Here is a 24,760-nt window from a genome sequence, read left to right as displayed (position 1 = left end):
GCAAGTTCTTCAAGTGGCTCCTAACTATATAGTCTTTAATGCATTTCCTATTCACTTCAAACATTTAAAGAACAAGGACTGCTTTTGATGTGGTACCTGTTGTATGTGGAAATAACTTCAATACATTTCTTTATTTGTCATACTGAATGGTTAAAATATGGCTACATAAATTTTATCTACTTTATGGCTAACACACAAAAATATCATTTTTTAATTTGGACTTTTTAAAATATATTTATTCGTATTTATTTGGACATTATTCAAAATTAATGTTTTATATGCTGTGAATGAGAATTCTACCCATTATTTCTAACTTCCTTAATGACTAGGAAGAAAACAGCATAAGAAAGATGGGACAACTAAAACATCTAACTTTGCAACAAAAACTGGTAACATGTAGAGCACACATAATGAGTACTTAATAAATCTTCCTCACTGAAGAACTTCACTACCATTAATATCTTGCATCCAAAAATAAAACAAAAAAGGCTAGATATGAATTCATACTGCAGAGCTGACAGAACGTATCTTAAACTTAAAAGGCATCAGGTCAAGCACAAGCAGTGAGAATGTAGCTGGAAATAGGGTATCAATGAAACAGGAGTATCTTCTGAGTTGTAGCAGAAGAGTTTCAGAAAACTCACAATTAGTTAAATACTGTATTACAGAGTAATAGCAATCAAGAGACAGAAAGCCCAGCATTCATGTCTGTCATACTAATTTTGCTTATTTCTTCTCCAGTTTTTATTTCTAACGCATATCTTATACGGTATACAGATCTTTCCATTATTATTTGATCACAAGTAATTTTCTGAAGAAAAATTATATTGTTGGAAAAGATAATTTTTTTTTCTAATCATTTACAGCAGTTATTTTTGATTAAAAATTTTTTGATTAAAAAAAAAGATAAGGATAAAACCCACCCAACATATTGGTGAATATTGCATTTAAATGCAGTTTTTGCCTCAGTCTTTGTTAAATAAGACCAACAACAAACTCCTCCCTAAAAACCAGCCCTAAGCACAGGTCTAGAGCAGAATGTTTCATTATCCAGTTTTATGTCTATTTTGCATTGTCCTGGTCTGTAATAACTTGAAATATGCCTCCTGTATTTCTGAAGTCTTTCCAAAGGCACTGTGTGAAACTAACAAATGGATACAGCAGACTTTCCAGTTTTGAAAGAAAATAATTGATTCTTATGTGATTCCCACCTTGAAGCGCCAGCTAAAATGCCAAGTTTTGGCATAACCCTACAGATCTTGAAGATCACACAAAAATACCCCAGGAGCTGCTCACAGAACAGCTCAACCTCACTGTAATAATAACCTAACCGTGGACATACAGTGCTCTCTCTTCTCCTCTTCATGCTTGGTTTAACTCCCAATTTAAATAAACATCCTTCAATTTTGAAATGTAATCTTGAATTTAAATTCCTCCACAAAGGAGGAGAAAGACAGAAACAGAAAAGGAGCATCATTAGCACACTTGCTGCAGCTTCATCAGGTTTTCACAGGTGAAAAGAATGTGTGCAAAGCTCTGCTGTATTTACTAATGAATATGGCATCGGTGATAATGGCTGGATGAGCTCATTAGATAAAATGAAATAAGTTGGACAAGTTTCAGCTTAAAAAAAAAAAACACCACCACCAACAAAAAGCAAAATAACGCCTTACGTAACATTTCTCAATAATGTACTGTAATCTACAGTTAGCTAAACCTGATATCCATGTATCCATGATATCCATCCTACTGTTTTTCAATCAGTGAGCCCATTTTCAAAATTCTTTTTGGGAACCTGCAAGTAAACCTTATTTTAGTCACCACCAGAGCAATGTTCACTTCTGTGTCTTTTAGGAGGATCTTGACTGCTTATTCTCACATTTTATGAACACTGTCCATTTCCAACTTAGCTCAGATACAAGGGTACATGAAACTGAATGCAGTTTTAGTTCACACTTGTACATTACATTTTCCTAGTTACACAAGAGATTTACTGATATTTAAACACAAGTATGTATTCTCTTGATAACTGTGGAAACAATATTACTCCTGCAAAGCTGCATGCAGTTTGCATGCGTTTCCATATGGCCCAATGGCTCATTTTACACTTCATCTTAAGAGTGAAATGCTTTCATTGGTCAAACAGACCATATACACATAGTTTATAAGATGTATAGAACACGGTACAGAAATACTATATGAGCAACATGTACTAGAATGAAACATAGATATACAACTACTAACCACGAGAAATAAATGTTAGAATCAGTCATGACATTTATTTACAGAGAATGAAGAGACCTTTACTCAGGTCCCAAGGTCTACTAGTCTATCTTTGGGCACTGTACCAATTTTTAACTATTTCAGTTCAAGTTTCTGGAAATCTCAAAGTTACCCTTACTTGTAATTTCAGTGCACTTCATAGCACTCGATGTGATTAATATACAAGACTTCTAAAGTCCAATACAATTGACTTTGATATTCAAACCAACTTTATTTTGTTTGAAAGCTCATTATCTTAAGTTTATCTTCTGAAGTAATAAAATGATTAGAATTCTTTTGTCACTATATTCCTTTAGGCATTCAAATAGATGGTCATGACAGAGATAATTATCATAAATTACTAAGATAATTACACATTATTAAAATATTCAATGTCAGCTGCTTTTAGAAAATATGAATCACAACTTCAAAAAACAGATGCAAGGATCTCTTAAGGATGATTCAAAGTTTCACTGAACACTAAAAAAAAATTATCTTAACACCATCCTTTCATGCTAAAATTCTGATTTTAAGTTTGTCTATAACCTTCCATATTAACGTCCCCATAGAAAGAAAAATATTTAAACAAAGTGTAAGCAAACTGCACAAAAAGACTTCCAGACATTCAAAAATACAGTAAATCCAAGCAGGAAAGAGAAATGAGTTAAAATGTGATATGAGATTAAAAACAAAATGAGAAGTCCCCTGCACGCTAAACAGCAATTAGTGTTGAAATCCCTATTGTAGTTCATGCTGCAATCTCCTCATTCCAAGTGTCTCACAATGCACAACAGGCTATGACTTACACTGCTTGGAATTATCTAATTACACTCATCTAAAAAGCATGTGGTACCCAACTTCCACTTGCTAACAAATGGTGGCAGCATGGGGGGGGGGGGTGGTTTACACCATTTAAGGAAATGCACTCGTGTGACTACATTTTGGTTATGGAAATTTTGTTCTATCAACCACGGATATTGTGAAATAAAACTACAATGCTGAGTTGTTCAACAAGGAATGAAGAAACAGATAGCATGCATACTGCCCCTATAATTTTATTATAGGAAAGAAGGCAAATTCTTATTAGAGTCCTTTTTACAAAATATAGTATTATGCAACACTTATTTTTCTCATCCCCCAGAACGTGTTATCACTTGCTAGCAAAACCTGAAAGAACCCGACAAGTTGGGAAACATTCTTTCCTCCAGAAACAAATACTGCTTTGGAGCTACATTTGTAACTACGTGGACAAAAATTAGGTATGGTATCCAAGTCGTGGTGAGGAAAAAAAACCACTGGATTGGAGTTTATGGTTTGGAAGCTGACAGTGCACAAACACCAACAGCAATTAATTTGGAATGCTTCCGTGTTTCAGATGAACTAAAGCATGTCTATTACAAAACCAACTTCCTTATCTAAGGTGCCTCAATTCTTTAAAACATCTTTTCACCTACACTTATCACAGTAATTATAGTTTTCTTCAGCTGCAGAGTATTTCAAAACACATAAGTATTGTCTTCCTGCATCTTAATCTTAGAGAGGCCTTTTATCGGCTACAGGAACACAGTGCTCAAAGGACAAGTACTTTGTAAATATGTTATTTGGCAAAATGCATCATTTTGTTTGATATGTAACTTGACATTCTGAAGGAAAACAGAAGGGCATTTATATTCTAAATGAAAGTTGAGATACAAAACTAAAAGCAGCAGAATTGTAATGCAACTCCACAGGCACAAAATCACCACAATTAAGGTAACATCGGCTGGAGGACAATGAAAGTCTACAATAAACTAAAGATCTCTCAACAAGAAGTATTTTCTATGGTGTAATCAACGGATTCAAGGAAAAACAAAAAAGGTTAGGCACTCTGTTATAGTGCTTAACTATAAGGAGCAGGCAGTAACAAGCTAGCATCACCTGTGAGGAAAATGACAATTACTACCATCTAACATTCAAGTAAGATACATGAAACACTTCAGTTACTTGGTAAGGAGAAAAACAGAAAAATGTTTTAGAATTACTAGTTGGATGACTAGATCCTAAAAATGAGAAAAAATTGATTTAAAGTCTTTGAAAGACTTCAGCAGAACTTTAATAATCCCAATCTGTGCTTTGTCAAAAAGTAAGCAAGTTCACATAATATGATTTCAGAAGTTAGAGAAGACCACAAAGACAACTGAGCAGCAACTAAAAAAAACCAAACGGCAAGTAAAAAGCTGACTAAATGCAACCCTGAGAAAGTATGAGATGTTGATAGTGTCCTCATGAATAAATACCATAATAAATACAACAATATCATCTAGTTACTTTTTGGAAAGATCTTCACAATTAAACAGCAATTTTTCCCCCATCTCCGCACCAAACCAAGCAAAATCAATGACCAAGGAATGAAACCTTTCAATTCTTCTGTCAGATGATTTATCAATCTCCACTGAACCAACCATAGGTCAATAGCAGATATAAAATTAGTTCACGATAAAAATGAATTATTAGACTGTATCAACAGCATAATATTCTATGCTAATTGCTTTTGGGTCATTCTCTTTAAGACATTTCATTAATCTTCAGTGCACCAAGAAAATAACAGTTCTGTGTGTCCAGATATGGTTCATATTCATTTCATTGCTCAAAAAAAATTGGTCTAGTTTTCAGAATGCTTCACTAAAATCCTTACATTTCTTTAACAAATACATTTTTCCCCAAAATTTCAAATACAATTATGAAAACAATTTTTAATTTTAATTACTTATCAGAATGCCAACATATTTATTTCCTTTAAAATCAGAACAAGCAGATTGTATAAAAAGCCTCTGCTAGCACACAGACAACAGCAACGAAGGATTAATCATTTTTGCTATAGCAACCACTGTGCTGCAATTACCATAGTGACATGAGAAGAATAGAAAAAGTAATAATGAATGAAGAGCACTTACTTGTTGGAGTAACATGTCTGCCAAATAAGTGCAGAATTCTCTACTGCCCAGCTCTATTCACCTTAATCAACTGAAATACCATTTGTAATAGATATGTCACAAAGCATTCTTGATTTATTTTAAAAAGGCCAATACAACTTCGTTGACTGTTCACTGTTCTTTGATCAGATTAACAGACAAATCATTGCCGTGACATAACAGGCGGTGCTACTTATTTGAGAGGTTTTGATTTAGACAAGTCTGAGATCCACAACATTAAAATATATTCACACACCTACATTTGTCAATTTTTAAAATGAAAATATTGAACTGCGTATATATAATAAATATTTGTAAATAAATATATATGGAAATGTAGAAGACCTTAGATACATGCGAATATACATTTTTTTCATGGAAAAAAATGAAATTCAGTATCTGAGTGCTTTAGAAATACTTTGTGCTAAGGTTGCAGAAACATCTAATTGCTATTTTTTTCAGCTCCATTTATCAAAATAATTTCTATTGCTCAACTTGCTTTCTTAATTTAAAAAACCAAAGTTTATCCAAAATCAGCCGTTAGTCAAGATCTTACTCAAATACATCTCCCTTTATTTTCTGCCATTTCTTCTTCAATTAATGGATTCAAACTTACAGTTGCAAAGGAAAGCTCAAATGAAAATTTTGGAAACAGACAATGTCAGACAAGCTCACCTTTCTAACAAAACACGTTTTGTTAAGATGTATATGTGATCAGTAAATCAGAATCCTGGGACTGCAGAAGGATAACAGTGCACAAACAGGAAAATCAGAATTAAAGCTAAAGCAGGCAGCTCAGATGAAACAGTTCTCCCAGGCTCATGCCTGGACTGCACGTAGCTCTACAGTCTGATGTACACACAGTTAAGTAAGAAGTGGCCAAAAAATTGAAAGCGCGGAGAAGTAATTCTTTGAGACCTCTATGGAACAGTGAGCCCTGTAGATAAGCAATGAGATACAGAAAACATGGAGAAGAGGGAAGAAAACAGGCAGGCAATGCAGAAAGTAATATGGAATGAGAAAGTAACAATCTTAACACTGAACACATTTCTAATCACAGTAGCTGTATGTCAGTGTCAGCACAGAAGACGTAGTATAGAACAGGGTATGAGAGTTATGGTAGGTTCTGCTTAGCCCATCATACACTTTGACAAAACCTACTTAGGTAAAAGGTAGTGCAACCTTGTAAGTTTACATTTTCTCATTCTGCTATTCTGATTTGTTATTCAGTGAAACTTTTTTCAGGTGCAATTACAGCACCCGAAATACAATTTAAAATTGCAAACCATCATAACTAAACTTCCTTATGATTTAAGGCAATTGTTTTTTCATCGTTTTTGAAACAAATCTGAAAAAAGATGATGTTCAAGTCTGATAAACTATTCATAAGGTATCCTTTAACTTCAGTTCACTACACCCAAACCTTGTGCAATAAATGCCTACTTTTTGAAGCACCTCGAAATGTGCAGATGTAGCCAAGTGGAGAAATGCAGTTAGGTACAGGCATTTAGGTTTAGGTAGAATTTTTGGGGAGATGGTAGGGATATTATTCAAATTCTATCAGACTGCTCTTCATAAAAAGGCATGGAATTTAATTTATATTTCTTCATTACTTATACACACTGTTTTAGTACTTCAGAATTCTCTAAAAATTTGTTCAGTAAGAAAATAATTATTTGTTGTTTTAGAGAAATTCTGGGGAGATTAATTTAAACAAATCTGATGCATTATTCAATTTTCTACCAACTGTTATAATAGAAGAAAAATGAATTCAACATTTAAGTCACAGTAGTTCTCAAGTAGTAATTTCTAAATCATAGTTGTACGTATTTTTTTTAACTGTCAGAATCATCTTTGTTCCTTTATCAAAATACACGTGCACACACTTACAGCATTCCTTTTCCTCAGGAAAATTAAAGCATGCATCAGCAGCATCTTGACATGGAAGATTCATGCAACCTTAATGCCTGATTCAAACACAATCCCTAGAAAGTGCACGCACATCAATGAAGGAAATGAGGAATCACAAATCTCTTCATACCTATTTTCATTCATCAAAATGTTTCCAGCTTGGATACAGCCATTCACAATGCATATTAAGCTTCTGTCAAGTTTGTTCCTTCAGACATAATTACAGGTGATAATTTTTCCTTATCTTCTACGTACAGAGATTCAAACCTCTTGAACAAATTACTCTCTGCAGCCAAGGGGGCAATCTAAAACCTCTTACATCCAACCCTTACTTGAAAGCCCACAAAGCATTTAACAAAAAATCCCCCCAAATCCCTCAAAAACCCCACTAAGCACCTCAAACTTTCTTCCATCCTTTTCTTTCAAAGACTGCATAAAGTTGACTTAGAAGCCACATTTTTCCTTTGCAGTTTCAATTAAAAAGACCTATGTATCTCAAAACAAAGACGACAAATATCTGCTTTACTTTTCCCATAAAAATTTCAGTTTCTGCAGCTGAACAGATGACATAATATAACAGAGTCATTTTTCAACACAGAGGACAAAGAACATTCATTTTTCAGTATCTGTGCATATACTGCCAGTTTAGAACGTCTTCTGAATTTCAGTTATCCTTTAAGCACTCTGTAAATGTAGGAGTCCTTGCATCAGTTTTCTCTACACTTGATTTTTGCACACTAATTGTAAGTGACTGAAAGACATATCTGTGCTCAGCCATAAAAAGGTCTAGAAAAAAGAAACAGAGTGTAGAAATGACCTACAAATGACCTAAGACTAATCTTTTAACAAAAAAAAAAAATAAAAGGCACGTCTCCTCTAATGATTTTGAGAATATCAGCTCCTATCAGCCAAGAAATGCACTGATGTCTAATGAACAGCATTTCTAAAAATTTCATGAAAAACCTGTGTAGCAGGAGATCTAGCCAAATATGTTCTTTGAAGAGATGGTGGAAAAAAGAAACAACGTTAGAAGTTGCCCCTTTCACACTGGATTAATTTCTGTGATGTGAATTCATCTGTGAAGATAAAGATGGTAATGAGAATGCTGAGGAGGACATACTGCAAGATGTGGGTGGGTGGGTGTTATCTCTTACAGCTGAGATCTCCCAGAATAACCAGGTCCAAAAAAGTCAGCACCTTCTGTAGATGATACCGATTATTACCTACCTCTGTTCTCTCTGCCAGACTCACTGCACCTCTGCATTTATTTTTGCCTGTTTCTCAAGTCCCTACATGTATTTTCCCATGTATTTTTACTAGAATTTTGTTCCCCTATTGTCTCACGTTGATGCTCCACCTGTAAGTTCGATGACAACTGGCAGAGGAGAGTATTATACAAATTGTCATGGAACTCTGAACCAATGGCAGCTCCCTGCTGCTGCATAAATACACTGGCCATCTTCCACAGTCCTGGCTGCACCAAACCCACTGCGTACTGCACTGTTCTATCAGTGTGCATTGACTTCATTGAATTTTTTAAAATCATAATTTTGATATCTGAACAGTTATACTCCTCTTTGCAAAGATGCCTCAAGGTTTTTAAAAATCTCATTATGGTAAATTTCTAAAACAATGTAAACATTTGGACTTATTAGCTACCCAACACAGAGATGAATATATCCTACATAAAGATTGCTTTACACAGTGCCATAAAAAAAATCCACTATATACTTAACATGTATTAAGACATTAATCAGAACATGAGCTTGAAAAATAGTTAAAAAAATCCAATGTATTTAGAAGTATTTTGAATTGCAGAAGATGTAGTATTTATACTTAAGTGTTTATATTTGTAGATAAATAATAAAAGATTGCACAAAACATGGTAAGAATTTCAAAGAGGAACTTCAAGCATTGCTAAAGTTTCACCTTTATTTACTAGTGATATGTAAACTCAATTACAGTTGCTGTAGAAAGGACTAAGAAATGCTAACCAGCAGAGACGTTTTCCAGATGAAAGTCAGGAAAGAGATTTTTTAGAATTTTTTTAGAATTTTTATGAATACTTGGAAGTAGGAACAGACAGAAAGAGAACTGGAAAATTAGGCTAATGCAGTCTGACTTTTAATATTAAGAATTGTCATTCTTTTTTCACAGTATTTAACAGTCATAATGACACAACAAAGTTCACACTGGACTACATTTAAAGATAGGCTCGGTCTCACAATGAAGTGGGATATATAAGAAATTAATTCATTCTTTGAAAATTGATATTCACTAACATCAACAGAATTAGGCCTGTACTACTTTCTCTTGGGTCACAGTTTTTTTTAGTTTAGAGCACACACAAAAGTAGTATTTTTGAATTACAAAATAAGCATTTTCTGTTGTCTGCAACACAACACACACAATGATAGGTCATAATTGATTGTAGGCAGTTCTGCTTGGTTCAGGTAAAACAAGAACACAATAAAACCACAAAATCACAAAAAATGAGATAACTGATAACTGGTTCGATATTTGTACCATGCATGAAACACACAGTACATATTCACAAGTGTAGAATTTAGAAGAAAATAAGTATGCATGACAAAGAATGCACCAAAATAACTGAAGTCAAATTTAGTTGTGTTTATTAATAAGTTACTCCCAGAATTTTCAAGATCAACAGTCACAGAGATTGAAAATCTTTAAAAAAAACCCAAACAAATAAACCAGAAAATAACTTCAGAATTAAACATATTTTAAACAGCTTTATTCATTCTTTGATGTAGAATAGCTAACTAAGTTGTGAAAAAGAAACATTTGGGATATGAGTAGTTTTAAAAAAAAATAACACTCACCAAAATCTGCAAATACAGACTGTCCAACAACCACTGCACCACTAGGCTTTGCTTTACTTTTTTCAGATTTAGAGAAGTTCCCATCCTATCAAACAAAGATGAAGGAGAAAGTGAATTACAGATCAAGTGACAAAGCTTCATTTTTGAACAAAAAACCCCAACCCATACAAATAAAGAATAGTTTACATAGGTAAGAAAAATCGCAGCTACAGCAAAAAGTGAGCTGTTTGGAAAAGGAGATTTTTTTTTCCAATTCTAATCCTTCATGGAATCCTGTGGAAATCCAATAATAACATTGCTTAGATACAATTGTCCACATATTTTTCTGTGTTTTTAGGAACAGAGGGGGTTTCTAGCAACAGTCTAAATCATAATTAAATGATTAAGAATACTACTGTTATTTGTGTAGTGACATAATTTTATAGATACTAATAATTAAAAGCACACACACAAAACTGTTAGAATTTCTGATTTTCCTTCTAATTAAGAAATGACTTGATTTCACATCAGGTCTGGTTTAGGTCTTGTTTTAAGTCCTTATTAAAACCTTGGCCTGCAAAAAATGTTATTCCGTGTTTCATCAGAAAGACAAAAAAAAAAGAAATGCTCAGGTTTTGTTTATTATAAAACTAGATCACAACTGTGAATGAGACCATTTAAGATGTGATTTTTTTTTTTTAAATTAAGGCAGACAATTCAAGGCTTACTTTTCTAGTCACTGCAGTCAGCTCATAAATTGACATGGGCACAACCATACACACAGCAATTATGTATGCTGCAAAAGCAGCTTTAGACTGTTAGTACCTGGATGTTTAACTATGCATCTTCTCCTTGACATGTAATCTATAAAAGCTCAGATAAAGAAAAAATTTAAGAGAATTCTCTTGAGCAATATTTATTGTCAAGGCTCGAAGAGGCACATGAATGCAAACAAAGCTTCAACAGCAAGTACCTTGATACAACATCTTTTACTGTGCTCAATATATCTATTCTAAAATAGCAAATAATTTTATGAATAAGTGAGATTAATAAGGTGACATTTAGCATTTTAGAAGAAAATGGTACATGGACTATCCATATGATCTCAAAAAACTGCAGGCCTGTTTGTAGTCCCTACAGATGCAAATTATATAATGTAGGAAAATAGCGCAGAACACAAGTTTAGAAAAGAAAAAAAAAACCCAAACACCCAAGTGTGAAATTCCCTGTGGTCAAAGGTTAAATTCCTCAAAGATTTCACTCTTCAAAGCTAAAATCTGTTCATTTTTAAGCTTGTATAAAATAGAAGTATTAGATTTTAAAAATTAAAAGATCTAAAAATAAAAATAATCCACTGCTTTAAAAATGTTTCTCAGTACAGCTTTCATAACTTATGCCAAAAATTAGTATTTGATAATTTCTGGCAGATGAGCTTTTTATACCTCCATGTCAGCAGCAGGCTGAAGATGGCCATGCTGACATATGACAAGACCATGTTCCCAATTTTACACTGATTCGCTGTGTTACAGTGGATACATTTTCAGGTACACATGGCCTCAAAAGACTCATTCCTTAGACAATAAGAAACACATTAAGCATTTTCTGAATTATATTTGTGATATCTGGTTAATGTAGGACTTTTTTTTTCAGCTGTAACCTATGTACACATTCTAATGGTTACAGGTGAGATTTTGAACTTCTGTCCCACAAAATCTTACCCAGGATCTGAAGTCACAGTTCTAAGAAAGCTTGCTTAGAGAGAGTAAATCTTTGAGACAACGAGAACAAAAAAATCTGATCAGCCATTTCTTCAGAAACCATTGTGCTAAGTGTCAGTAACTTCCCACAACAGCTGATGACACAGCAGGGGTCCTGCTGAGCGTCTGAAAGCAGTCTGACTGTTTTCCTTTGTAGTCCTGTTGAAAAACCCGGAGAGAAACTTGTGCTGAGTAAAAGATCTTGAGCGATCTGTTCCTCAAACCAGGAACGTCAGACAGCCTTTTATGGTTTTCTGTTTGATGTTTCTGCATTTGAGTATCATGGTTACTTCAGTCTTCTCTCTTACCTTATTTATCCAAGTCTCAAACTGAATGTCAGGATTTGAGGTAGTAAGGAACAAGTCTGGGAATAAAACCAAGAGAAATAAAATATTTCACATCAACTGAAGAACATTTCTTAAGAATAGAGACAGGTTCCAAACAAAGTAGTATGCATCATTGCATTTTTAGTAAGTCAAAATTAAAATAAAAACCTATCATCTTTTTATTTTGGATCCATTAAGTTAAGCAATATATAGACTCTTCACAGGAGAAGAAAAAAGATGTTTCAGGCTTCATATACACTTAAATTCTCTTAAATATCACAACAGTGTGAAAGAGTGCTTCAGAGGATTTATCTGATCATGTCTGCTTAAAGTAGAACTCATTCAAGAGAAGGGAAACAAAGAGGTGTATTAAAGACGTCAAAAGAAAAAAAAAAGGATGAAGCGTAGCATACAAATGATTTTAAGAAAACCATCCTTTCAGGTTTAAGCACTTGTTTTCTGTTCTACTGTCCTTTTATCTCCGGTTGAAAATAACACTATCAGAGATGGGAGATAATGATTACTCTGAGTAGAAAAAAACGAGTTCAAAGCATATAAAAGATAATGCCATACCCTCAGGTTTTACTGAATAAGCAGGTGGACAGCTATACAAGGAACTTCAGATGGCACAAACAAAAAAAACCAAACAAAACAACCACCACCAAAACAAACGAACACAAACTGCCACCAAAACCCCACATGAAATAAAATGAAAGATTTTGCTTACAGGCTCCTTCTTCCCCACCTTGTACTGTGAAAGCTGTACTGTTTAATTTTATTCTCCTCAATACGTGAAATGGCAATTTTCTTTAGAGCACTCGCATAAAAAGGCTTATCATGATAACGTGCTGCATTGGAATGAATTTTATTGCTGCTTAAGCATTTCTTCAAGAAAGTTAGAAGTCATGAAAACAGTCTGAAGATAGAGAGCATTTATAAGTTTTGATTGTATATTCTGGAGCATAGGAAGTTCCGCACAGATGTGCACAAGAACTTCTTTATGGTGAGGGTGGCGGAGCGCTGGAAGAACAGGCTGCCCAGGGAGGTTGTGGAGTCTCCTTCTCTGGAGATATTCAAGACCCACCTGGATGCCTACTTGTGCGACCTGGTGTAGGGAGCCTGCTTTGGCAGGGGGGCTGGACTCGATCTCTGGAGATCCCTTCCAACCCCTAGAATTCTGTGATTCTGTGATAACTGTGCGCATAGAAGGAAGTTTGTGCAATACTGTTCATTAACGTGGCTCTAAACCATAAAAATATTCAAATAATGAGCTATACCACACACAGGTTATGACACAACAGGCTCTTTCCGTGTTCTATTTAAGTATACAGCATACAAACAGTATTTGATTAAAAAACAGAATCGGTTGCCTTATCATTAGCAGGAATTTTGATTGGCACTGTACCTGTTTTCCCAGAACACCTCTGACTCAGTTTCACATCTCACAGATCTGACCTCTCACATTTATCTGCCAGGCCAATCCTCTCCCTGCCCAATCCTCTGCACAGGAGAGATTCCGGGGACCACGACCACAGCATTCCCACTGAGAATGCTATGCTTACATGTTTTGTAACTATTCCAGAATTAGACAAAATGACTCAACTGCTAACACAAATCAAAATTCACCTAGTGGTATTATGCTGAAAGCCCAGCTCTGAACAATTGCTTGGTTATATAAACGCAACACAGTTACACTTCTAGGGGAGGAAAAAAGCACGAATACAAAAGGCAGATGTGAGTTGTGCTACAAGAAGTCCTCAGCTCCTTACATTATCCAAGTTTAAAAGAAAATTTGTTCAAAGTAAGAATAGCAAAAATGAAACAGCATTATCTCAATTGATTCAACATGTGATGGTGTTTCATTTAAGTTATATGGAGTTTCATTCTTAATGTAAAAACCTATGCTGAAGCAGCATGCTACGTCAACTTCCCAGTCAAAAAAATACTATCTCCTTCAATGGGTAAATATTGTAGCACCTGCAGTATCCTTAAAATAGAAGAAAAACAGATAAAGAGAAATGAATGTTCTTAACATATTAATGGGAAGTTGCATAAACACTAGTATGAATTAAACTACACATAAATAGAAATATATCTCATTTTCATTTGTGCTTCACAGAATAAATGCATCAGTTACTGCTCCTCAGAGAGCATAATGGCCATGTTTGACATGACATTCCATATTGTTTAGCCCAGATGGATCTAAAACAGATGACAAAAAGTTAAGCCCTCAACAGTGACTGGACAAAAAGGACAGCCAAATAAGCTGCAACTCATCCTGATCTGCAGCAACAGCCACTACCAGCTCATTCAAATATTAGTGAATTACTTGTAATACAGAGTACCTGTGCATACTCTAATACACATATGCATCTACTTTGTAAAAATATGCAAAAAAAAAAAAAAGTAGTTTGAGGTAGGTTTCCCTTATGCATTAAAGAACCAATTCTCCCCCTCAGTTCTCAGTCAGAAGCAGATTACTTTTGTCTCCCTGCTGTCCTTCCCTCTCCTGATTTCATAGTAAGTATATAGAAATACTCAGAAATGTAACTGCACAGGGAACGGAAACAATATAGAAAGACAAGGAAGAATAGGTATATAAAATCTTAGATGTGAGGATCAGACTCAAAAGTTGCTTTCAGATAAACAACAAACAAGGTGGGGGGAACTGGAGAGAACGCCACAGTGGCTGGTATGTCATACTGTAATAAATACAGGGAATGCATTTAGCTATCTGCAGCGTAGGAGGAATAAATCACGACACTAAATCTAAGTCAAACTACAAAGAGCTAGTACAAAGGCAGTAATTCAAGATGTCTAAAATGTTTACTAGGCTAAGAAAATAGAGGTGTTCTCAGATTTAAAGCTTTCAGCCACAGTACAAACCAGGTACTGAATATCACCTGCTACAGTAGCATTATGATGATTAAATTCAGCAACATGTCCATTTCACACCAAACTTTCCTCCCGCCTCTGAAGAAAGCCCCGAGAACAGCTTCTCTTGAAAGCAACTAAATTACTTTTGCCCTTTTTTTCTCTTTGATATATTCCTCCATCCCTCCTTTCCGCTAACCTGAGGCTTGTAACACTACATACAGCTAGTGGAATCAAGGCACCAAAGCAGTTCAAGCTTACTGCCATATTACACTGCGCTGGTAAAACACGAAGGCAGATAAGGATTGCAGATCATCTTCCATAAATAGCAGATGAGCTAGTGCCACACTGCTCCAAAGTTAAAGCAACAAGCTGAGATTTCCCATAAGGCAAACTAACATCACTACAGCAACATCACCTGTAGTTCTAGAACCAGCTGAACCAACTCACTTGGTACATTAATACAAATTGTCCTTTTTGTCTTTAAGCCTGCTCAGAAACTACATATCTCAAATTCTTATGCCTATTTTTGGGAATAAATTCTTGGGCACCAAAGGAAATTAGGGCTTAAATATTTGAAAGAAGTCTTCAATTTAGAACAGGAACATCAGATTTTAAAGCAAGCATAAAAGCATTTGCTGCAATGGCAGTGTAAAAATACCTCAAACAATGCAACCGAGAAACCCCAAATAACAAGATATAAACTTGAACAGTGTGGAATTGCAAATGTCTGTAAGAAACCAAGCCTTAGAAAAAACAAGCTGCCTGGTGCAGTCTTTTAGACCACACAATTTCCAAAGGTTATTTAAGACCTAACATATTCTAAGATTCTGTCTTTATTACATATACTTTTGGTGCTTAGGAACAAGAACTAATTCTTAATGGTTCCATCTTTAATAAGTGTAATATTTGTAAGTATCTTTACCCATAACCATAACAAGCAATCTGCATGCACCTCCTTCCTAAAGGAGGAGTGTCCATAGCGGGTGTATTTTACAAATTTACTATTGCCTTCTTTACTATATGAGGGCTGCAGGAGAAAACAGGAACAAACAAACATGATAGGATATGTATGTTTAGTACTAGAATGGCATGACAGCATACACAGTTCATTTCTATACTTTCTGTATTTTAATACACTAATCATCTTGAAAACCGCAACAATTCTGTTCTGCTTCTGGCAAAGTCAAGAAAATTGAACACCTCCTTCCTACAAGGAGTGTATATCATATTACAAACGCTAGGGAAATGTCACTTGTTTAAAGACATGCTGCCACATTGCCTCTGGGAGGCAGCTGTGGTAGCTACTTCAGCTGAAGAAAACAAAACTATTTGCACACGTATCTATAAGCTGAAAAAACACAGAAAGTATGGTGTGCTGGACCACTCTGTTCAACTGCTAAGAAACCTAACAGCAGTGCAATATCAGATATTTACAACCTAAGGTTATAAAATGAAATAAACTTGAGCTCATTATTTACTATATATTTGCAGAATACAAAAATGTTACTCTGGATACTTTCATTAGATCATAGGTGCATAAATGGATACTAAACACAATAGGCATGGATTTATCTTTGACAACACTATGACAGTTGTGGATTCTGGACATATACAATGAAAATGGACCACAGAATAAATAAATAAAAATCAGTCTGGCAACTCCTACTGCCAGAGAAAGAACACAGGGATCACTGGATAGACTGCTATACTAGGTCTGCAGGAGGAGTTCTGCTGTTTTTATTTCATGACATAAGAAAGATAAGTCAAGTCCTTGATCACTGGGATGATGGGAGACACTCACATTAGATTCAGGGAGGTCTCCCAGAATTTAAAGCCCACAGTGTAACTGAATGGCTAGAAGTAAGAAAAGCATTATCACAGAGAGGATGTGTTTCTCTTAAACACATGCAAAGAGAAGTGTGTTTGCATTAAGTATGTTTTGTTACTTTTGATTTAGCAGGGAGTTGTTAACAAAAACAACATAAGAGGAAAATTCATAAACGGAAGTCAACAATCTACCAATAAGTTAAAGAATCGAGGAGGCTACCTGCCATTTTAGATCCATGAGACTGAAAACCAATGTAAGCAAACATATAATACAGAAGACACCTGGCACAGACTGTGACACACAACCATTAGCATTCTATTCACAGCCTCACTTTCCCTAACAAGTGATCTGGTGAGAAAAATCAGTAATACTTCAATTTAATAAGCATCAATAAACTACAAGCACATTGCAGAGGAATGACCACGGTTCCATCCACCTTTATTTGATGGGATCAGCTAGTTTTGGTCTTGTTTTAAAATATGGCCCAGTTATGAATGAAAAACCTCCTGAGGAAGATAAGTAAAACTTACACAGCTAGACAGCATCAGCTTTAGTGATTTCAGATCTACCTTATATCGATGCCAAGGCCACAACACATACATCTGCATATAGTGAAATAATTTCAACATCAAGCACACAACTTGAGTTAGAACCACAGTTGACAATTTTTTCACATAGCACATCTCATAAGACATCATTTTTGATCACCCATCTGGGGGCACCAGAAGTACAGCATTCTTGCTACAGGGTTTCAGATGACTTATTATAAGGATGCCCAGTAGAAATCATCACACACTGAGCATCCAGTGTTCAATTATAGCATGTTATATCTGGCACAATGTGGAATTCCACACAAAAGATACATTAAAAATGCAGAACAGGATTTAAACTCCTTGAACATGAAAGCATTTCTACTTTTCCTACAATGTCTTTTTTTTTTTTTTAAATACACCTTATTACTCAGAATTGTGACTGCAAAATGCATGGAAGGAAAAGCTTCATTAATCCCTGACAATTTTCCCTACACGTGGATGCTTTAGATCTCAGTAATAGCAGGTTAGGAGGGGGGAAGACAAAATAAAAAAAAGCAGCTGATATTTCCAAAACATATTTCAAGCTGGCTAAATTTTATGTAGGTTTTTAATTAAAACAACAAAAGCAAGATGACCACACTATCTCTCAGGATGTTTCAAGACAAGTACTAGGTCTTTCTGGGAAAATTTGCCTTAATTTACCAAATACTAAACCAGTTTCAGTTTGTAAAAGAGGCCAAGCAAGCATAACCAAAGGTTAGAACAAGTTCAGCACAGAGGTAGACAGACAGCTTAGAAGACTTCAGCCCAACTGGAATAATTCAGATAATCTTACTGAAGCAGATAATATTACAAAACCTACTTCCAAATATTACTTTTATGTATTAGCACTACTAGGAAATTGCAGCAAAGGCAGACTATACAGAATCTGCTTCAAGTTCACTTTTAATTAACCTTGTTATTTTCGTTCACTTTTAGGAGTTATAAAAAACAATGCTATTTATAGATAGAGTGTTCATTTCACTAATAACTGATTTGACCTTTCTGTTTAATGTCAGAGGGCTTTATTTCAAAATTAAAGCCTTCAGCAAGTACAGTTATCTTAAGAATATTGCTTATGCCCTGGCAGTTTCTGAAGTTACAGTTTCATTTCACATTTGCTTCAGAACTCAGGTTAATAAAGAGGAAAAGCTCATTTTTTAAACACTATCAAAATGCATTAAGTCTGAGTCTCCCCCTTACAAAATAAGATATCAACCAATTAGAAAAAACATGTGTACATGCCAAATGTGCCTCAAACGATTTTTGTTGAAGAACGTGGTTGTCTGTGCATATTTCCAACATGCACAACATTAAACTGGAAGCTACCTGTGGGTACGCCTGATTGTGCATATTGGTAAATATAAACAACGTGCTGAACTAAAATTCTATGCTTCAAATTCAAGCACTGACTGGATGGTTGAAGTGACAACTGTATTAAAAATCATTAAATGCCCCCAAAGTCTAAGGTCTAAACAAAATACAGCTATCCCCTGTTTTTACCAAACATCAACCCACCTCTACGGGAAAAAAAATGAAAAGCATATATAAACATAGAAAATACATTTACAACTTATTTCAGTACCTACAGATACTTTCCATATGCACAAACTTAATTTTATACAAAAACTTCATAGTCTTGTTTCTTTATGACAAGGAAATGGCAAACCAGACCTTATACCTGATCAATTTTGTGCTTAAGTTCCTAAGTTTTCATGAAGGTAGAGCAACCAGATTTGTTTGGTCGTGTTGGCATTGGTATCATACATTGACTACACCTATTTCCTAGCTGTACTAATTTAGCTTTTACAATACAGATACCAATGCAAGTACCAATGCCAATCAATCTCCAATTTACTTGCCATTGATTTTTGGTGCTAATCACACAAAGTAATTATGGAGACCACCCTTCTCACTCAATTCATCCTCTGAAAAATCCAAGCAAAAGCACTTTTTATGTTCCATACAAGCTAATTTCTGTTTCTACATTTTAAGAAATGTAATTATAATAAGGAGATTCTGGATTGTTCCTGCTCTTTAATTTTTTTGTTTTACATTTTGTGTTTCCCAGAACTCCTTAATAAAACAGATAATAATTATAAACAAAAAGATTAAGCATTAAAATCCCATTTCATTATTAAAAATGACTACAGAAAAAAGCCCACAACTATATGCGTTAACTCAAAAGCATAATTTAAATGGAAAAGTCTTAGAGTAATTGTATACTGAACAGATACGCATTTGAACATGCAGACCATGAGGAACTATTCCCATAGGTACTTCAAATGCAAGTTCACAGACAGAAAATTGTGTTTATTTTCATTACGAAGCCAACAATGTTGTTTCAAGAAATAGAAGATAACCACTTTCAGTGCTAAGAGTAGTTTCCGAATCTATTTTCGTGTTCAATGCTTCATCAACTAAATGCTGATTGGGCAGAACCAGTTTACTTCTCACCTATACAAAGTTATTGATGCCCATAAAAACAAAACAAACATTAATGTATTAATACATCAGTATATAATTAAAAATTTGAAAAAAATAATTCATTATGGTAATTTTAATATTATAACTACTAAACAGATAACAAAGGTGGTGATAATCTTTTAGAAAGATCAGGCAAAACAAGATAAAATAGCTGTCTCTTTTCCATAAAGATCCTTACTTATTCTTTATTATTTATAGTTTATCTCATCAATATAATTAAAGCAGTAATGGCAAAGACAGACCAATTCCAGCAGCATAAAAAGAATATGTAGCTAGTAATTTAACCGACTCTGGTTTTGTCTTAAAAAAGGTAGCAGGAACTGTCCATGTTCCTGCCCAGTGCTCAATACCAACAGAAATAATGGAAGGTCACATCACACAGGAAATTCAAAGAGAACTAATTTTTAAATAGTAAAAATATTTTTGAAAATAAACGTAAAACCCACAAAACTTCTATAGAATGTCTGTAGAAAAGACTTCAAATGAAGACAACGTGCACACATTTGTGTATATACACACAAATATACACACTGCACATTTTTAAAATGTCACTTGAGCTAAGCTTTAAAAGGCTTAATAATTTGTTTACAAACAATGAGCCTGGTTGTTTTGATAGAGAACAAACACAAATCTACTGCATAAAATAAGCTTTAATGATAAATTATATGCAGAGGAGTTACTACCTTCTATCAAGATGCAACTCACCAAAAAAAAAAATCTAACTGAATAAGAATGTGACATCAAGGTTTAACTGATTACAACAGAAAAATGACTTAAGAATTGAATGAATGGTTTTCAAGAAGAAAGCTGTCTACATGTATGTGTTTAAAATAAATAGGAATCAAATTGAAAACACATTCTAAATGTTCTGGGACATGAGGTTTCTAGATTCCTAAAGCAAAATAACATAAGAAAATTAACCTTCAGAAACCAGTAAAGAGACTGGCAATTAACTTATAGCAAGCTGTTTCTGACTAATGACTGTTCCCACTTTACTCTTCCCAAAATCAAATTTATGATTTTTCCTTCACTATCTCAAAACAGTTCCAGAAATGTCTGCAATTATGCACACCATGTGCTGGTGTTCAACACAAGACAGGCTGCAAAAGCACTATTTCCAAACTTTTGAATCACAGAACCAAATAAGGCACAAAATATTTAGTACATTAGATATCTTTCATAGCACTCAACAATACATCTGTCACCATGATAGAAGCTGCAGCATGATTAAGAGTCCAAGTTAGTTTTTCCTCACATATTTGAACTTTTTTTTTTTTTAAATATTTGCAGAGATATAGGCTATTTGTTAATAAAAGACTTAAACTTAACAGTTATTGTAAATACAGGTTCATCAGGAATACTGTAACTGTAGTTAAATACTTTGGCTTAGAAAGAAACCAACAGCCCTAACTAACTAACTAACTAACTAACTAACTATATATATATATATATATATAGTTATACTATATACTATAACATCTAATGTTATAGCAAATTTTAATTAGGAACCATCAAGTTAAAAAAAAAAGAAACACAAGAAGCTAAATAATCACTATCCTAAAAATTTCATCTTCGGAGAAAGCACTGGCTTTACCTGTGAGAGCTTACATTAAGACAGTTTAATCAGTATTTATCTAGTATCTATGCTTAGTTTAAGCCTTTGCTTGGTGCAAGTTATTTATCTGAAATTGCTGACTGATACAAAACAACAACAGCAAAACCAAAGTATCTTTCTGATATCTAGTTTGAAATAGATGATTTGAAATCAGTACCCAGCTATACGGCAGTTCTGGGTGGCCTTTATCAAATGCTTTTTACTCATCTTGGCCTCAGTTTCCAGCTGTAAGACTTCTATCTCTGATTTCATGTATTTCAACTGTAAAGTTTTCAGTATGATGACCATTTTGGGAACACTGTTTACTCAATGAAACAGTACTATCTCCATCTCTTGACTAACACATCTGAAACACGTTTCCAAGAAATACTGAGTTTCTATCGACTTTGAAGTGAGTGGATTAATACAAAAGGAAGTTACTTTTTATCTTACAGGCAGCTGTAAGAGTTAAATCCTGTTCAAATACTTACATTATGTGATGTGTACCTTCCAGTCTGAGGATATGACATTTTTAAGACAGGTCTCTTACTCATAGAGTGTCCTTTGCAAATGCTCATTTACACAGTCCTGCTCTATAAAACACACCTTAATCTGTCCAGACAAGCCTATTGTTATTAACTTCAAGATTATGTTCTTAAACTAGCTAATAACTGTGATTATGTACTCCCAGACACCTAGTAACCCCATTCTAACAAAGGTCACCATATTTTTCTCATATTTCAGTCTATTTCCAAGCATGTGAAAAATATGACAGATGTAAGATGCAATTTGACCTCAAATGCCTGGGCTGAAAGTTCAGATCCTTTGGAAATAAAAAATGGGTTGTGGAATAAAGCTAGAAAAAAAGCGCATGAATACAACATTTTAAAATACAGCCAGTGTCTCATATGTCTAGAACTATAAAACCCTGCAATTACATGTACTTATCATTTGCTCCACGCTGAAGTCATTAAGACCTTGAAATTTCAATTCCAAGATGAAAAACACTTTAAAATATACCTTTATTGTTGAGAAATGATCAAAGTTGGTATGTAGATGCACAGTTAGTGTTGTTCACCCAGTTATATTTTATTTTTTCAGCAAATTATATGAAACTCTTTAATGAACTGCTGAATAAAGATTCAGCTGTATCACTGAAATGCATATACTGATAAACTTAGCAAATAGCAGAAATTTTCACTATTCTTATCTCAAGTTCAATGTTAATTTCACTGTTCTTTGTTTTTAAACAAGTAGAACATTTCTCAAAGGCCATACATTTCCTTTGTATCACTTCAGTAAGGCACACTGCACTAGTGAAGCATGTGACTTTATTAAGGTTAAGGTATTATGAACTATGAGTTAAAAATGAGCACTACACTATATACTATACAATTTCTTGTGCTGTTTTGGAAACATTAAGATACAATATTTAAAATTAAACTGCTTTTTAATAACATATGTGCATATGTTAGAGAGAAGGCCTGGCAAAGGCAGATTCTTCTCCAGTTGGCATCCAGTAACAGAATGAAAAACAATAGATACAAATTGAAATACAAGAAATTCCACTTAAATGTAACTCTTCTCCTGCTCTCAGAGTAGTTAAATGCTGGAAAACATTGCCCAGGGACGTTGCAGAGTTTCTAACCTTGAAGACATTCAAAAGACAACTGGACATAATCCCAAACAAAACCTGCTCTAATCCTGCTTTGGGCAGGTTGAACTAGACTATCTCCAGACTTCAGATTTTGTGTTGGGGGATATGGTAGTGAGAACTATTGGTGATAGGTGGGTGGTTGGACTGGATGATCTTGTAGGTCTTTTCCAACCTTGGTGTTTCTGTGATCCTGTGTGATTCAGACACCCTGTCCAAATGCAGCCATGCTGTGGACTAGATACTCTTCCCTGGCAAAGCACACACACAGTACACATGAAGAAGATGCTTAAAAATTTTGTATTTTTTTATCCTTATCCACAAAGCACAAATAGACCCTTTGGGAAAAAAATTATACTGCATATTTCTATATGGATTATTTAATATTCCTAGGCTAAGTTACATTTACTTACCGAATTAAAAATTATAAAAATAGAACGATGATGGTTTAATTGAAAAACAGCAGCAGCATTACTATCTGAAACAACATAGTTTAAATCTCACCAAGAAAGATTAGTATTATCTTTGTTCTGGTTAGTGGATTTTTGGATTTGTAAAATCCTTACACAGTTAGCCTTTCATGAAGCATTGTTAGGGATTAAAAACGTCTGTATGAACATGTTCTCATATAATGAAATCTGAACAATTTGACTTCATTTCACCCAGAGCAGGAGAAACGTGCCAATTAAAATCTCTGTTTTGAGCGTTTATATCTTGGCAGGTTGAAAATGGATTAGACAATAAAGTAGCAGGAAAGATTCCCAGCTCAGAGAGGATTTTTGATTTTATTATTTTTTTTATTATTATTATTATTTTTTAACATCAAGCACACTTTAAATCTCCTAAGCTTTTTATAATAATGGAATTACCAAAAATAGCCTAGCATGAAAACCACTGAATTGGCTGCATCTGTTGTACAATACAGAGAGCCACCAAAACATTTCACAACATTAGAAAAATGTCTTAAGAAAAAAAGTGAACACTGGGCATTCTGAAGGGCTTTTTATCTTCATAATCATAAACACTGTCACTGTCACAAGTAAAGACTTGATTTTTTCAGTTAAAAAGCACCATAGCAGTACTGAATGCTGTAATAGTATTAAGTCTTTTGGACTTCAGCATGCAGACTATACTTCTGCATCCTCATTAATTCCTCCCTTGTAATTAATAGGATTTTAACATAGACCAAAACCTATCCTTAACAAATTTTGTTCCTAATCAAGAATGGCAGTGCATGTTATGATTATCACAAGAATTCTCTCATTTTCACTAGCTCTACCTCAATCAACCAACAAATAACAGATTACACTGAGAAATAACATAGCAAGAACGTTGCCTGGTGTTGTAAGACTGTGCTGCCCCAGCTACACTGACAGAGCTAAACAAATAGGAGAAACATGGAACTGTCCTGTGAAGTCCACCCACACTGCACAGGGTGGTTGTGTGCACACTTCAGCAGTATCAGCACATTGTTTTGGCACTGTTTGGCAGAGGACATAGAGAATCCCAGTATTGTCAGTACCAGGTACACAGTTACATATGGGTTTTTTTGTTTGTTTTTAACTAAACACAAAACAAAAAGTAAGCAAAAGCACACCACAGCTGACTACTTTTATCATTACTTCCATGAGTCATTTGCCAAACTCTGTATAGCTTAGCACAAATTAAAGACGACATTGTGAGGACACTAAAAAGTATATATATTTTTATATGTTTAAA

General features: G+C 34.4%; 1 protein-coding gene across 3 annotated transcripts in view; it reads right to left on the bottom strand.

Moving 5' to 3' along the window:
• The window catches only part of ITFG1 (integrin alpha FG-GAP repeat containing 1), a 72,625-nt gene that overhangs the window by 37,564 nt on the left and 10,301 nt on the right, over positions 1–24,760 (bottom strand). For all 3 annotated transcript variants that reach the window (XM_031614923.2, XM_031614924.2, XM_090149966.1), the window contains 2 exons: positions 12,012–12,067; positions 9,968–10,052 (listed from right to left, as the gene is read on the bottom strand). In XM_031614923.2, coding sequence (XP_031470783.1) covers positions 9,968–10,052; positions 12,012–12,067 — 141 coding nt within the window. The remainder of the gene's footprint in view (positions 1–9,967; positions 10,053–12,011; positions 12,068–24,760) is intronic.

This window comes from Phasianus colchicus, chromosome 13 (genome assembly GCF_987193195.1).
Source record: "Phasianus colchicus chromosome 13, bPhaCol1.hap1.1, whole genome shotgun sequence".
Classification (NCBI taxonomy): domain Eukaryota; kingdom Metazoa; phylum Chordata; class Aves; order Galliformes; family Phasianidae; genus Phasianus; species Phasianus colchicus.
This window is presented reverse-complemented; position numbering and strand designations above follow the sequence as displayed.